The sequence below is a fragment of the Scyliorhinus canicula genome, chromosome 29 (assembly GCF_902713615.1).
Source record: "Scyliorhinus canicula chromosome 29, sScyCan1.1, whole genome shotgun sequence".
Classification (NCBI taxonomy): Eukaryota; Metazoa; Chordata; class Chondrichthyes; order Carcharhiniformes; family Scyliorhinidae; genus Scyliorhinus; species Scyliorhinus canicula.
In genome coordinates this window covers 13,908,139-13,924,282 of record NC_052174.1, presented here as the reverse complement: position 1 = coordinate 13,924,282, position 16,144 = coordinate 13,908,139, and the positions used below count along the sequence as shown (strand labels likewise).

The following is a 16,144-nucleotide window of genomic DNA, read 5'->3' as shown; positions in this document are numbered from 1 at the left end:
CAATAGAACATGAAAGCTGGCCTGTACAGGGCCCGGTCTGTACAGGGCCCGGCCTGCACAGGGCCCGGCCCGTACAGGGGCCCAGCCTGTACAGGGCCCGGTCTGTACAGGGCCCGGCCTGCACAGGGGCCCGGCCTGTACAGGGGCCCAGCCTGTACAGGGCCCGGCCTGCACAGGGGCCCGGCCTGTACTGGGGCCCGGCCTGTACAGGGGCCCGGCCTGTACAGGGGCCCGGTCTGTACAGGGGCCCGTTCTGTACAGGGCCCGGCCTGCACAGGGCCCGGCCTGTACAGGGCCCGGCCTGCACAGGGGCCCAGCCTGTATAGGGGCCCGGCCTGTATAGGGGCCCGGCCTGCACAGGGCCTGGCCTGTACAGGGGCCCGGCCTGTATAGGGGCCCGGCCTGTACAGGGGCCCGGCCTGTATAGGGGCCCGGCCTGCACAGGGGCCCGGCCTGTACAGGGCCTGGCCTGCACAGGGCTCGGCCTGCACAGGGCTCGGCCTGCACAGGGCCCGGTCTGTACAGGGGCCCGGCCTGTACAGGGGCCCGGCCTGTACAGGGCTCGGCCTGCACAGGGCTCGGCCTGCACAGGGCCTGGCCTGTACAGGGGCCCGGCCTGTATAGGGGCCCGGCCTGTACAGGGCTCGGCCTGTACAGGGGCTCGGCCTGCACAGGGGCCCGGATTGCACAGGGCTCGGCCTGCACAGGGCTCGGCCTGTACAGGGGCTCGGCCTGCACAGGGGCCCGGATTGCACAGGGGCCCGGCCTGCACAGGGGCCCGGCCTGTACAGGGGCTCGGCCTGCACAGGGCCCGGCCTGTATAGGGGCCCGGCCTGCACAGGGCCCGGCCTGTATAGGGGCACGGCCTGCACAGGGCCCGGATTGCACAGGGCCCGGATTGCACAGGGCCCGGATTGCACAGGGCCCGGCAGTGAAATACAGAACAAGGGGGCGTAACTTTAAAATGAGAGCCAGATTGTTTCGGGATGTTAGGACACAGGTTTTCACTCAATGGAGTGGGTGGTACGTTTTGCAACCAGCGCCCTCTGTATGATTACATGGTGACATCGTCAGAGGCACTGGCGAGATTTCCCAACTTCCTTCTCACACTGAGAACAGCAACTAGTCTGTACATACACTCTGACAACTGGTTACATAACTGATTGTGCGGTAATGCGGTTAGCTTTTCACTCTTCAGGAAATAAACCCCCACAAATATAAAATCCAGGAAGTTACTGTCCCCAAAATATTGATCAACTTGTTGGTGAATTCAGGACAGATTAATACAGTTTCATTGGGTAAGGCCGTTCCGTTGAGTAAGTATCCTGGTGGGTAAACAAATTCCAATGGGTAAGGGGGTTTTAACCCCTGTGCTGTACCTGTGCTGGGAGTGTTTGATGGGGACAGTGTAGAGGGAGCTTTACTCTATATCTAACCCCGTGCTGTACCTGTCCTGGGAGTGTTTGATGGGGACAGTGTAGAGGGAGCTTTACTCTGTATCTAACCCCGTGCTGTACCTGTCCTGGGAGTGTTTGATGGGGACAGTGTAGACGGAGCTTTACTCTGTATCTAACCCCGTGCTGTACCTGTCCTGGGAGTGTTTGATGGGGACAGTGTAGAGGGAGCTTTACTCTGTATCTAACCCTGTGCTGTACCTGTCCTGGGAGTGTTTGATGGGGACAGTGTAGAGGGAGCTTTACTCTGTATCTAACCCCGTGCTGTACCTGTCCTGGGAGTGTTTGATGGGGACAGTGTAGAGGGAGCTTTACTCTGTATCTAACCCCATGCTGTACCTGTCCTGGGAGTGTGTGATGGGGACAGTGTAGAGGGAGCTTTACTCTGTATCTAACCCCGTGCTGTACCTGTCCTGGGAATGTTTGATGGGGACAGTGTAGAGGGAGCTTTACTCTGTATCTAACCCCGTGCTGTACCTGTCCTGGGAGTGTTTGATGGGGACAGTGTAGAGGGAGCTTTACTCTGTATCTAACCCCGTGCTGTACCTGTCCTGGGAGTGTTTGATGGGGACAGTGTAGAGGGAGCTTTACTCTGTATCTAACCCCGTGCTGTACCTGTCCTGGGAGTGTTTGATGGGGACAGTGTAGAGGGAGCTTTACTCTGTATCTAACCCCGTGCTGTACCTGTCCTGGGAGTGTTTGATGGGGACAGTGTAGAGGGAGCTTTACTCTGTATCTAACCCCGTGCTGTACCTGTCCTGGGAGTGTTTGATGGGGACAGTGTAGAGGGAGCTTTACTCTGTATCTAACCCCGTGCTGTACCTGTCCTGGGAGTGTTTGATGGGGACTGACTTTTGAATGTTTGTTTCCTTTTAGAATCAGTTACACTGTCCATGCTGTCAAACCTGGGGCATGGTTAATGTTGCAGCATTAGGTACGTCCCGCGCTATGCCAGCCTTACCCCGTGTGCCCGTGGACTGTGGCGTGGTGGAGGGGACCACGTTTGTGACTGTCCATCAGGTTGACATTGGCTCCATTTTGCAGCAGGAATTCACAGGCCACCAAGGAACCCTGGGAAGAGGTCAAGGTGCAGAGGAGCAAAGAGGAAGCAAAAGAATCCACGTTTAGTGCAAAATACCTCCGGCCAGCGTCATTTTACTCAAACTAATGAGGGGCAGGGCCTTTACAGGACCAAACTATCCTCTCAACACAGCGATGTGGCAATCTTTTGTCTTGGTCAGTAACCTGGCCCAAGAGATCAGCAACCACGTCAACTTTCCCAACTTTCATCCGAATGTTTGTCTGGAATGTGCTGGTCTTTGTGTTGCTTACTTTTGGATGGTTGACTAAATGTTCACAAAACCCACAAAATAGCTTTAACTAGTTTGTAAATTTATTACAACGACTAATTTGGATTCGACACAGTTGATGATTAACATTTAAACCACGCTCAGCTGCAGCTAATCTTAACACGGACATAAACTATGATCTGCTCTCACTCACACTATTTGTACTTCTGACTCTCTCCAGCTAACTCCTGCACACACTCTCCCACAAGGCTCAGCATCACTGCCTTATATGCTTGTAACTGTAGCTCCCTCTAGTGGCTTCTCTCGACACTTCATTAACACTTGCAGTTCTCACAGTTCTGATAACACCACATGGGGCACCACTGTGATTCCCATTGCCCCTCGCCGTAGGGAATCCCACGGGATTACCCAGAGGGTGGTGACGGTCTGGAACGCCCTGCCTGGGAAGGTGGTAGAGGTGGGCTGCCTCACATCCTTTAAAATAACCAAAGTTAGTTATTTTGGTGGAAACAAACGGAGTATTTCTCAAATGGAGGGAATCTGGGAAATGTTGGGCCTTCAAGGGGGGCTTGGGGTGCTTTTGCTCAACAGTCACTGGAAGCTAACACGTAGCTACAGCAAGCAATCCGGGAAAACGGTACGTTGGCCTTTATTACAAGAGGGTGTGATGATTGGAGTAAAGATGTCTTGCCGCCATTATATGGTCTCGTGAGGAAAGATTGAGGTTCAGAAGAATGAGAGGTGATTTCATTCAAACACCCAAAGTTCTTACGGGGCTCGACAGGGTCGATGTAAGAAGGGTGTTTCCCCCCCCCCCCCCCCCTGGCTGGGGGTGGGGGCGGGAATCTAGAACCAGAGGCGCAGTCACAGAATAAGGGGTCTGTCATTTGAAGGCAGAAGGCCAGGTTAATAGGGCAGTGAAAAAGGTTTATGGGGCACTTACCTTTATCAATCGAGGCACAGAGGCAGGGAGGTGATGTTGGAGCTGTACAGAGCTATGGTGAGGTCACATTTGGAGTATTGTGTGCAGTTCTCGTCGCCACATTATAGGAAGGATGTGATTGCACTGGAGAGGGGGTGCAGAGGGGATTCACCCGGATGTTGGCTGGGATGGAACCGAGAGGTTTGATAGGCTGGGGTAGTTTTCTCTGGAGCAGAGAAGACTGAGGGGCGACCTGGTCGAGGTGGACAAGATTATGAGGGGCATGGACAGGGTGGGATAGGGAGCAGCTGTTCCCCTTAGTTGACGGGTCAGTCACAAGGGTTAGGTGGATTGGCCATGCTAAATTGCCCGTAGTGTCCTAATAAAAGTAAGGTTAAGGGGGGGGGGGTTGTTGGGTTACAGGTATAGGGTGGATACGTGGGTTTGAGTAGGGTGATCATGGCTCGGCACAACATTGAGGGCCGAAGGGCCTGTTCTGTGCTGTACTGTTCTATGTTCTATGTTCCAAGGGGGACACAAGTTCAAGGTGAGGGGTGGGAGGTTCAGGGGGATTTTGAGGAAAAACATTTTTACCCGGAGGGTGTTGACGGTCTGGAACGCACCACCTGGGAGGGGGGTAGAGGCGGGTTGCCTCACATCCTTTACAAAGTACCTGGATGGGCACTCGTCACGTCACAACATCCCTGGCTGTGGGCCAAGTTCTGGCCAATGGGATTAGGTGGGCAGGTCAGGTGTTTTCCATGGGTCGGTGCAGACACGATGGGCCGAAGGGCCTCTTCTGCTCGGTGTATTTCTGTGATTCGGGACTGAGGTGAGGAGGAATTTCTTCACCCAGAGGCGAGTGAATCTTCGGGGAGTTCCCTACCCCAGAGGACTGTGGGGGGATGGTCTTTGAAAAGGTTCAGTACAGAGATCGACAGATTTCTTCACACATCAAGGAACACGGGGAGGTTGCAGGGAAATGGTGTTGGCATTGAAGGTCAGGCATGGTGTCATTGAATGAGAGAGCGGGCTAGAAGGGCTGAATGGCTTACTCCTGCTCCTATTGCTCATGTTCTTATCTCCTTCCCCAATTCCAGTGGGTCTGTCATTCCAGCCTCTAACCCTGTGAGACCTCACCATAGTCAAGGTTCGGTGATGTCCATATTTGTTCATCATTCGGAAACAAGAGAGGATCTAACCATCGCCCCTTGACATTCAACGGCATTACCATCGCTGAATCCCCCACAATCAACATTCTGGGGGTTACCATTGATCAGAAACTGAACTGGACCCAGCCACATTAATACTGTGGCTACCAGGGCAGGTCAGAGGCTGGGAATCCTGGGGAGAGTAACTCACCTCCTGACCCCCCCAAAGCCTGTCCACCATCTACAAGGCACAAGTCAGGAGTGCGATGGGAGACTCTCCACTTGCCTGGATGAGCGCAGCTCCAACAACACTCAAGAAGCTCAACACCATCCAGGACAAAGCAGCCCCGCTTGATTGGCTCCCCATCCACAAACATTCACTCCCTCCCCCACCGACGCACAGTGGCAGCCGTGTGTACCGTCTACAAGATGCACTGCAGCAACTCACCAAGGCTCCTTAGGCAGCACCTTCCAAACCCACGGCCTCTACCATCTAGAAGGACAAGGGCAGCAGATACCTGGGAACCCCACCACCTGGAGGTTCCCCTCCCAGTCACTCACCGCCCCGACTGGGAAATATATCGGCCGTTCCTTCACTGTCGCTGGGGGCAAAATCCTGGAACTACCACCCTAACAGCACAGTGGGTGTACCTACACCTCGGGGACTGCAGCAGCTCAAGAAGGCGGCTCACCCACCACCCTCTCAAGGGGCAATTAGGGATGGGCAATAAATTAGAACAGTACAGCACAGAACAGGCCCTTCGGCCCTCGATGTTGTGCCGAGCAATGATCACCCTACTCAAGCCCACGTATACCTATCCCAGTAACCCAACAACCCCCATTAAACCTTATTTTTTAGGACACTAAGGGCAATTTAGCCTGGCCAATCCACCTAACCCGCACATCTTTGGACTGTGGGAGGAAACCGGAGCACCCGGAGGAAACCCACGCACACACACGGGGAGGACGTGCAGACTCCGCACAGACAGTGACCCAGCCGGGAATCGAACCTGGGACCCTGGAGCTGTGAAGCATTTATGCTAACCGCCATGCTACCGTGCTGCCCAAATGCTGGGGTTACCAGCGACGCCCCCATACCGTAAATGAATTTTTAAAAATAAGTTGGCCGAACTGTAAAGGTTTCTAAAGTCTTCCTTTGTACAAGGCCCGGTAAAACCAATAGTAACCATGGAGATAAATAATCCATGTTTGAGCTGAGCAGCACTGAGCAGATTTATCTTTTCATCTGGAGGGGGGGGGGGGGGGGGGGGGGGGGATAATGTGCCCCTTTACCGGTGTGACTGCCTGAATAAGTGGCGTTTTGTTCTCATCTGATGCGTTCACCCAGTTGACGTTAGCGCCATGAGCCAATGCGTCGGCCATGACGGGGAGGTTCTGAAGCGCCGCGGCTCGATAGAGCAGTGCCCCCGGGTGAAGGTCTCGCAGATCCTCACTGCTATCGCCACTCTTGTCGTTCACACCTGCAAACAGGAAACACGAGAGAGAGAGAGAGAGAGAGAGAGAGAGACAAACCGTGTGTCAGTGAGGCAGGCCCAGGGTCAGCTTTCCATATCCAGCGGGCCCCTCCCCCATGAAACCATTGCAGACGGTCCTCTTTAGGGAGGGAAATCTGCCCTCCTTACCTGGTCTGACCTACATGTGACTCCAGACCCACAGCAATGTGGTTGACTCTGAAACGTACTCGGTTCAGGGGCAAATAGGGACGGGCAATAAACGCAGGCCCCAGCCAGCGATGCCCACCCCATGAATGAATAAATAAAAGATGGCCTTCCTGCGACCCTTTATTCCACCGCACTTCTATTGAATAAAACAATATGTCTTTCCCCACGTTGAACTTCCATAGTTTGACCTTAGGGGCGGAACTTTCCCTTCCGAAGACGGAAACGGAGTTCCAACTGGAATCATTTGATCCCCGACCTTTCACCCTACGACAGATTGAGTTTGTAGTTAAAACGTAAAGGCCGCCTCGGCCAATCAGACCCACCCACCAACCAGATAGACAGCTGGGCAGCGTAAACTCCGGTTAATTGCTGTCTAATTAGTTCAGCGTCATTTTACAGCACAGAACGAGGCCAGTCGGCCCATCGTGTCTACCCTGGCCATCCAGCACCTATCTGTTCTCATCCCCTTTTCCAGTTTCTTGATTGTGGGCGGGCCCAACGCCCGTCAGCCCCGATGTGAGGAAGAACGTTAACGACCGGGTGTCTGAGCAAGAGGAGCTTCCATCTTACCTTGGCTCGGGGGCAAGGCCTTCCCTTTGGGCTTCAGGAACGGTTTGGGTGGTTTTTCCGGTTTCTGGGATTTTTCCAGAGTGTTGGCGCGCTGATTCCGCTTCAAGCTGCACCTCCGGAGTCTGATGCCACTTTCTGGGAGTTTGTGGATAAACTTCTTCTCCACGTACTTGGCCCGAATCCAGGCTTCCTTCTCCTGCCTGAGTAAAGAAGAAGGGCGAAAGAGGCCATCTTTTACTAGGCCCGAGACACTTTCAACTTTCAAGATGAAAGTAAGACACGATCCCGGGAGCATTAATAGGATATTAATCTCCCCCCGCCCCCCCACCCCCCCCAACCCTCCACACACACACACACACACACACACACTCCTGACCCACACGACGCTGGCAATCCTTACCGAGGAGAACCAGGGTGAGGCTTCTTCACTGTCATCTCTTCGACCCGAGCTTCATAGATTCCGTTAATGGTGGAGTTCCCCAATTCACACATCAGCTATTGAGAGAGAGAGAGTTAGAGTGAGAGGAGTGACAGGAAAATTCAAGTGGGGGAGGGGATAGCAAGGAGAGAGGTGGCGAAAGAGAGAGAGAGAGAGAGACGGACGGTCAGTGGAGGTGTAGAGATTGAGGGGAGACCCAGTGGGTGGGAAAGGGAAGAGGTTGGGTAATGAGGGGGAGGGGGAGACAAGGTGGGGGGGGGGGAGGGATAGAGCAGAGAGAGCGCCAGAGAGGCAGACGGTGAGGAGGAAAGCGAGAGTGAAAAGGGGGAGAAAGAGACACACAAGGTAAGGAGAGAGAGAGAGAGAAAGAAGGAAAGGGAGAGGGACAGAGAAGAGAATGGAGGGGGGGGGGGGGGGGGAGTGGTGAAAGTGAGTGAAAAGGGTGAAAGAGGGAAAGGGGAGAGAGAGGGAAGAGGAAAGCGCAAGAGGAAGAAAGGGGGAAAAAGGGGTGAGAAGGGAGGATAAAAGATGAAGGGGAGGGAGGGGGCAAAAGGATGGCGGGGTTAATAAAGGGAGATAAAGGGTACAGAGAGACATAGTGAGGTAGAAGAACAAGGGGAAGGGGAGAAAAGGAAGGAGAGAACAAGGGGAAATCCAAGATGGAGGAAGCTCTGGTTGATTGGTTGTCGCCATTCTGACCCTGGACATATCTCACCTTCAGCAATTCTGGCTCCCAGGAATCAAGGGTCAGTGATCGTACTTTGGAAAAGTGGACACCTAGACTCCTGCCAGGAATTAGAAAACAATTGTTAGCTCTTCCCTGCTCAGTGCTCACTCATCCCCAAGGCTTCACTCCCTGAGCCCAGTCCCTGGTTCATTCTCAGCTCAGATTCCTGATGGATCAGTGCAAGACTCCCTCCTGTCACTCCGATTGCCCGTCCTTGTTCAGAGTTCCCGGATTAATACTACACCTCAAGAGAATGGATATCTGACAGAATTCCGAAATTACAGGACAGGGTAGATCATAGATCATAGAATTTACAGTGCAGAAGGAGGCCATTCGGCCCATTGAGTCTGCACCGGCTCTTGGAAGGAGCACCCTACCCAAGGTTAACACCTCCACCCTATCCCCATAACCCAGTAACCCCACCCAACACTAAGGGACACTAAGGGCAATTTATCATGGCCAATCCACCTAACCTGCACATCTTTGGACTGTGGGAGGAAACCGGAGCACCCGGAGGAAACCCACGCACACACGGGAAGGATGTGCAGACTCCGCACAGACAGTGACCCAAGCCGCAATCGAACCTGGGACCCTGGAGCTGTGAAGCGATTGTGCTATCCACAATGCTACCGTGCAGTTCAGATACAGATCATCCATGATCTAATTGAACAGAGGGACAGAGTTTAAGGGACGGAATGGCCTCCTATTTTCCTTCCTTCTGATTGCATCATCGGCAACGTTGGCGATGTGCTTTCCCATCCAGCACCCCGATCATCAATGAAACCCCAACACACATCTTGGCAACAGAACCTGGGCCACATCCTGACAATTAGAGAACCTGCCCGATCTCCCTACTGTAGCCTTCTGAGATGGCCACCTGCAAAGGACCATGGGAATTATGGCCAACCCAGGACTCAGACAGATACAGAGCTTCTGCCTATTTGAAACGCAGGTAGCTAGACCGGATCGAAACCCCCGCTCGTTTGCATTCTAATGGTCCATTTCCCCAGGACAATAGGGCTCCAATCAAGAAACCGATACAGACACAGACTGATCGGCGCCACTCCCTTTACTCAGAGCCCACTCGCCAAGGTCAATGACCGCTAAGGACCTGCCCAGCCATCAAGGCATCTGCCCCTTTATTGGCCATAATCGAAGGCAGTGATCGAAGCCTGTCGAATTATTGGGTCCAAGATTAAGGACCACCCCAAATAGCGCAGAATCCCAGAGGGATAAAAGGGGACACAGCCATGTGTTCTGCCTCTTTGGGACCCGGCTTGTGCCAACCTCCTTTGGACCCGGTCTGTGCCAGCCTCCTTTGGACCCGGTCTGTGCCAGCCTCCTTTGAATCCGGCCTGTGCCAGCCCAACTGCAGCATAACGACCAGAAGGCCAAGTTCAAGACCCACAATCGCTACCTGACAGATGAGCCCAGCAGAGACGGAGCCACTTCTTCAAACCGGCCATGTGAGATCAAGATAAAGGCCTTATCCATCTGCACAGTGCCGGTCACCCTAAAGTAAAGTATAGGTTATTGTAGCTGATAGGTGTAGTTTAACTTGTAGCATATTGTGCTTGCATGTCGAAGTAACCCTTGTGTGTAAATAAACCATCTTTGAACTTGAACAGACTAACTGGTTGTGTGGTCATTTGACCGATATACGGGAAAGCCTTGTGGTTCAGCAAGAGAAACAGAAACATCCACAGTATTGACGACGCTGTTGGGGCATAACATCATATCATTAAAAAGAGCCTCAGTATCATATTGGCGACTCTAAAACGCAACATTATTGGTGACCCGGGTGGGATAGTATTCCATTAAATTGGCAACACTACTCTCTATCGCTTGCTGCTTAACCAATTTCGTAACCTTTTCAATTATTTGCTAACAAAGAACAATACAGCAGAGGACGTTCAGTCCTCCAAGCCTGTGCAAACCATTTTACCTGCCTAAACTAAAACTCTGCATTTAGGGAGTCCGTATCCTTCCATTCCCACCCTATTCATATATTTGTCTAGATGCCCCTTAAATGTCGCTATTGTACTGGCTCCCACCCCTCCCCAGGCAGCACATTCCATATATTTACCACCCTCTGTGTGAAAAAACTTGCCTTGCACATCTATTCTAAACATTTCCCCACGCACGTTAAACCTACGTCCCCTCGTACTTGACTCTCCTCCCCTGGGAAAGAGCATCTGACTATCCACCTTGTCCGTGCCACTCATAATCTTGTAGACCTCTATCAGGTCACCTCTCAACCTCCGTCGTTCCAGTGAGAACAGGCCGGGTTTATCTAATCTCTCCTCATAGCTAATGCCCTCCGTACCAGAGAACATCCTAGTAAATTGCTTCTGTACCCTCTCCAAAGCATCCACATTCTTTTGGTAGTGTGGCGGCCAGAATGGTACACAATATTCCAAATCAGGCCGAACTAAGGTCCTGTACAGCTACAACATGACTTGACAATTTTTATACTCAATGCCCCGACCGATGAAGGGCAACATGCCGTGTGCCTTCTTGATCACCTCATCCACCTGCGTTGCCATTTGCATGAGCTTCACCTTTAATCGACAGTCTCTCATGTGGAACCTTATCAAATGTCTTCTGGATGACTGCATCCTTAACGCCCACAGAGAGTCCTCCATTTAGTAACCTGACCAAAAGGTGCGATCAGTCTCCGCACCAAATTTAATTTTGGTTAGTTGACCGCTGTGCCAGTCCCTTGCCGGTTACCTGTGGATTCCGGAACATTCTATGCAGAGGGTGATGCCCAGGTTGATGCTGGCCCACTCTGGCAGGGCTTCATTACAATCACAGCAGTGAGCATTCCCAGGGATGCTCTGTACCTGCTCGAGACCCTTCTCCTTTCCTGGTCTCACTTCGTCGGTGAAGCTAAAGATCCCTGTAGACACAGACGAAGTCCTTTCCAACTTCTGAAAAGACACCAATCTGAACTCTAACACAGATAGGTAATAGTGAAGAGTACAGCTTCTTAGAAAGGTACAATATCTCAGCAGACACATGTCTGTGTGTGGGACCCGTACCCCAGTGAGAGTCAGTGTGTGTGGGACCCGTACCCCAGTGAGAGTCAGTGTGTGTGGGACCCGTACCCCAGTGAGAGTCAGTGTGTGTGGGACCCCAGTGAGAGTCAGTGTGTGTGGGACCCGTACCCCAGTGAGTCAGTGTGTGTGGGACCCATACCCCAGTGAGAGTCAGTGTGTGTGGGACACGTACCCCAGTGAGAGTCAGTGTGTGTGGGACCCGTACCCCAGTGAGAGTCAGTGTGTGTGGGACCCGTACCCCAGTGAGTCAGTGTGTGTGGGACCCATACCCCAGTGAGAGTCAGTGTGTGTGGGACCCATACCCCAGTGAGAGTCAGTGTGTGTGGGACCCGTACCCCAGTGAGAGTCAGTGTGTGTGGGACACGTACCCCAGTGAGAGTCAGTGTGTGTGGGACCCGTACCCCAGTGAGAGTCAGTGTGTGTGGGACACGTACCCCAGTGAGAGTCAGTGTGTGTGGGACCCGTACCCCAGTGAGAGTCAGTGTGTGTGGGACCCGTACCCCAGTGAGAGTCAGTGTGTGTGGGACCCATACCCAAGTGAAAGTCAGTGTGTGTGGGACCCCAGTGAGAGTCAGTGTGTGTGGGTCCCGTACCCCAGTGAGAGTCAGTGTGTGTGGGACCCGTACCCCAGTGAGAGTCAGTGTGTGTGGAACCCGTACCCCAGTGAGAGTCAGTGTGTGTGAGACCCGTACCCCAGTGAGAGTCAGTGTGTGTGGGACCTGTACCCCAGTGAGAGTCCGTGTGTGGGGGACCCGTACCCCAGTGAGAGTCAGTGTGTGTGGGACCCGTACCCCAGTGAGAGTCAGTGTGTGTGGGACCCGTACCCCAGTGAGAGTCAGTGTGTGTGGGACCCGTACCCCAGTGAGAGTCAGTGTGTGTGGGACCCGTACCCCAGTGAGAGTCAGTGTGTGTGGGACCCGTACCCCAGTGAGAGTCAGTGTGTATGGGACCCGTACCCCAGTGAGAGTCAGTGTGTGTGGGACCCGTACCCCAGTGAGAGTCAGTGTGTGTGGGACCCGTACCCCAGTGAGAGTCAGTGTGTGTGGGACCCGTACCCCAGTGAGAGTCAGTGTGTGTGGGACCCGTACCCCAGTGAGAGTCAGTGTGTGTGGGACCCGTACCCCAGTGAGAGTCAGTGTGTGTGGGACCCGTACCCCAGTGAGAGTCAGTGTGTGTGGGACCCGTACCCCAGTGAGAGTCAGTGTGTGTGGGACCCGTACCCCAGTGAGAGTCAGTGTGTGTGGGACCCGTACCCCAGTGAGAGTCAGTGTGTGTGGGACCCGTACCCCAGTGAGAGTCAGTGTGTGTGGGACCCGTACCCCAGTGAGAGTCAGTGTGTGTGTGGAACCCCAGTGAGAGTCAGTGTGTGTGGGATCCATACCCCAGTGAGAGTCAGTGTGTGTGGGACCCGTACCCCAGTGAGAGTCAGTGTGTGTGGGACACGTACCCCAGTGAGAGTCAGTGTGTGTGGGACCCGTACCCCAGTGAGAGTCAGTGTGTGTGGGACACGTACCCCAGTGAGAGTCAGTGTGTGTGGGACTCGTACCCCAGTGAGAGTCAGTGTGTGTGGAACCCGTACCCCAGTGAGAGTCAGTGTGTGTGGGACCCGTACCCCAGTGAGAGTCAGTGTGTGTGGGACCCGTACCCCAGTGAGAGTCAGTGTGTGTGGGACCCATACCCCAGTGAAAGTCAGTGTGTGTGGGACCCCAGTGAGAGTCAGTGTGTGTGGGTCCCGTACCCCAGTGAGAGTCAGTGTGTGTGGGACCCGTACCCCAGTGAGAGTCAGTGTGTGTGGAACCCGTACCCCAGTGAGAGTCAGTGTGTGTGAGACCCGTACCCCAGTGAGAGTCAGTGTGTGTGGGACCTGTACCCCAGTGAGAGTCCGTGTGTGGGGGACCCGTACCCCAGTGAGAGTCAGTGTGTGTGGGACCCGTACCCCAGTGAGAGTCAGTGTGTGTGGGACCCGTACCCCAGTGAGAGTCAGTGTGTGTGGGACCCGTACCCCAGTGAGAGTCAGTGTGTGTGGGACCCGTACCCCAGTGAGAGTCAGTGTGTGTGGGACCCGTACCCCAGTGAGAGTCAGTGTGTATGGGACCCGTACCCCAGTGAGAGTCAGTGTGTGTGGGACCCGTACCCCAGTGAGAGTCAGTGTGTGGGACCCGTACCCCAGTGAGAGTCAGTGTGTGTGGGACCCCAGTGAGAGTCAGTGTGTGTGGGACCCGTACCCCAGTGAGAGTCAGTGTGCGTGGGACCCATACCCCAGTGAGAGTCAGTGTGTGTGGGACCCGTACCCCAGTGAGAGTCAGTGTGTGTGGGACCCCTACCCCAGTGAGAGTCAGTGTGTGTGTGGGACCCCAGTGAGAGTCAGTGTGTGTGGGACCCGTACCCCAGTGGGAGTCAGTGTGTGTGGGACCCGTACCCCAGTGAGAGTCAGTGTGTGTGGGACCCGTACCCCAGTGAGAGTCAGTGTGTGTGGGACCCCTACCCCAGTGAGAGTCAGTGTGTGTGGGACCCGTACCCCAGTGAGAGTCAGTGTGTGTGGGACCCCAGTGAGAGTCAGTGTGTGTGTGGGACCCGTACCCCAGTGAGAGTCAGTGTGTGTGGGACCCGTACCCCAGTGAGAGTCAGTGTGTGTGGGACCCCTACCCCAGTGAGAGTCAGTGTGTGTGGGACCCCTACCCCAGTGAGAGTCAGTGTGTGTGGGACCCGTACCCCAGTGAGAGTCAGTGTGTGTGGGACCCGTACCCCAGTGAGAGTCAGTGTGTGTGGGACCCGTACCCCAGTGAGAGTCAGTGTGTGTGGGACCCGTACCCCAGTGAGAGTCAGTGTGTGTGGGACCCCTACCCCAGTGAGAGTCAGTGTGTGGGGAATGTTACCCAATGAGAGTTAGTGCCTCGCTAATGTGTGGTTAGTACCGAATAGCTGTCCTCTCTTCTCTCATTGAAGGCTGTAGCAATGCTTGACTGTACGGCCAGGATCCAGTTTTGCTGGTGTCTCTCAGAGTCAGCCTGTAGCATACAGCTCCTGGTGGGAAGCAGAACAAAAACATTCAAATGGTGACCCTGGATCAAGACACTGAAATATCCGTATAAACAGTCCCACATTTCAAATATCCTCTCTCCACATCCACCCTGTCAATGGCCCTCAGGATCTTATACATTTTAGTCAAATCGCCTCTTACTCGTCTAAACTCCACTGGATTCAGACCCAGCCTACCCAATCTTATCTCAGAAGACAATCTGCCCATTCCTGGTATTAGTCGAGTCAACCCTATCTGAACTGCTTCCAATGCATTTACCCCTTATCTTCAATAAGATGACCAATACTGAGCACTCCAGTATTAAGAAAACTCTCTACAGCTGAAGCATAGATCGCAAGAAACTGCAGAGGGTGGTGAACTCAGCCCAACGCATCACACAAGCTTGCCCCCCTCCCATTGATCTGTCTACACCTCCCGCTGCCTCAGGAAGGCAGACAGCATTGCCAGAGGCCCCTCCCACCCAGGCATTGCCTTCTTCCAGACCCTTCCATCAGGCAGAAGGTACAGAAGTCTGAAGACCCCCCACATCCAGACATAGGAACAGCTTCTTCCCCACAGCTACCAGACTCCTCAACGACTCCCCCTCAGACTGATCTGTTCCCTGTAAGAACACTATTCACGACGCCCTATGCTGCTCTTGCTCATGGATTTGCTTTGTTTGGCCCCTTGTCCCGCACTGTAACCAATCACTGTTTGTCGATGTACCGTTTGTCAATATTCTCTGTTGATTCTTCTTGTGTTTACTGTGTACGTTCCCTCGGCCGCAGAAAAATACTTCACACTGTACTTCGGTACACGTGACGATAAATAAATCAAATCAAGTAACCGCCCTATCTTTTGTCGTCAATTCCGCTCGCAATCAACGATAACGTTCCATTAGCTTTCCTAATTACCTGCTGTAACCTTTTTGCAAAACATGAGAGCAAGTTACAGCTCTGGGGGGGGGGGGGGGGGGGGGGAGGGGGGGGGGGGGTGGTGGGGAAGAGGAGGAAATCAAAATGCAGGAGCGGGTTCCTGGTCTGACGATGAGCCCAGAAGGCTATGATGAGCCTCATCGGGAGATGAGGTGCTTTGTAAATTCGTTAGAGCTGGATTTTACCCAGGTGGGTTAGGAGGCGGAGGATGGAAAAGGGGTTAGAAGTGGGAGAGGAATCGTGTTCGAGGAGGGGGCCGGCAAATACAATTGGATTGTGTCCGGCAAGTTCCACAACGGGCTTCCCTGCCTTTTCCGCGCATTTCCTGGATGTGGGATTCCAGTAGCAGTGGGGAGCCAATCAGGGACCCAGTTGTGGATTGGGATTGTCGGTTTTCCGATGGGCGCTCCCTCACTGTGCCAGGAAGCCTGGAATGGTGTGGAGGAAGCCCCCCCCCCCCCCCCCCCCCCCCCGTCGGAATAGTAAACCCACCTGGGAAAACCGGCCACCAAACTCGTAAACTAAACTAAAATTGCTTCGATGGTGGGGTGATTCTGAACGTGAGGGACAGATGGAAAGAACATAAGAACTAGGAGCAGGAGTCGGCCATCTGGCCCCTCGAGCCTGCTCTGCCATTCAATGAGATCATGGCTGATCTTTTGTGGACTCAGCTCCACTTTCCGGTCCGAACACCATGGGCGCGATTCTCCCAGGCAGGGAGAAATCGTAAGGCTGGCGTCAAATCCGGGCGGGTTTGACGCCAGCCTCCCCCTCCCCGACCGGGAACCGATTCTGGTCCCCGGTCGGGGCTAGTATGCCGCGGCCGTGAACTCCGGCATCGCGGGCTTAACGAATTTCGTTAAGCCCGCTTTG

General features: G+C 53.9%; 1 protein-coding gene across 2 annotated transcripts in view; it reads right to left on the bottom strand.

The window, feature by feature from the left end:
• acap1 (ArfGAP with coiled-coil, ankyrin repeat and PH domains 1) overlaps positions 1 to 16,144 on the bottom strand; it is an 82,064-nt gene that overhangs the window by 8,876 nt on the left and 57,044 nt on the right. For both annotated transcript variants that reach the window (XM_038787016.1, XM_038787015.1), the window contains exons 13-19: positions 14,233 to 14,341; positions 10,989 to 11,188; positions 8,244 to 8,313; positions 7,490 to 7,584; positions 7,090 to 7,289; positions 6,131 to 6,318; positions 2,416 to 2,525 (exon numbers count right to left, since the gene is read on the bottom strand). In XM_038787016.1, the coding sequence (XP_038642944.1) occupies positions 2,416 to 2,525; positions 6,131 to 6,318; positions 7,090 to 7,289; positions 7,490 to 7,584; positions 8,244 to 8,313; positions 10,989 to 11,188; positions 14,233 to 14,341 (972 nt within the window). The remainder of the gene's footprint in view (positions 1 to 2,415; positions 2,526 to 6,130; positions 6,319 to 7,089; positions 7,290 to 7,489; positions 7,585 to 8,243; positions 8,314 to 10,988; positions 11,189 to 14,232; positions 14,342 to 16,144) is intronic.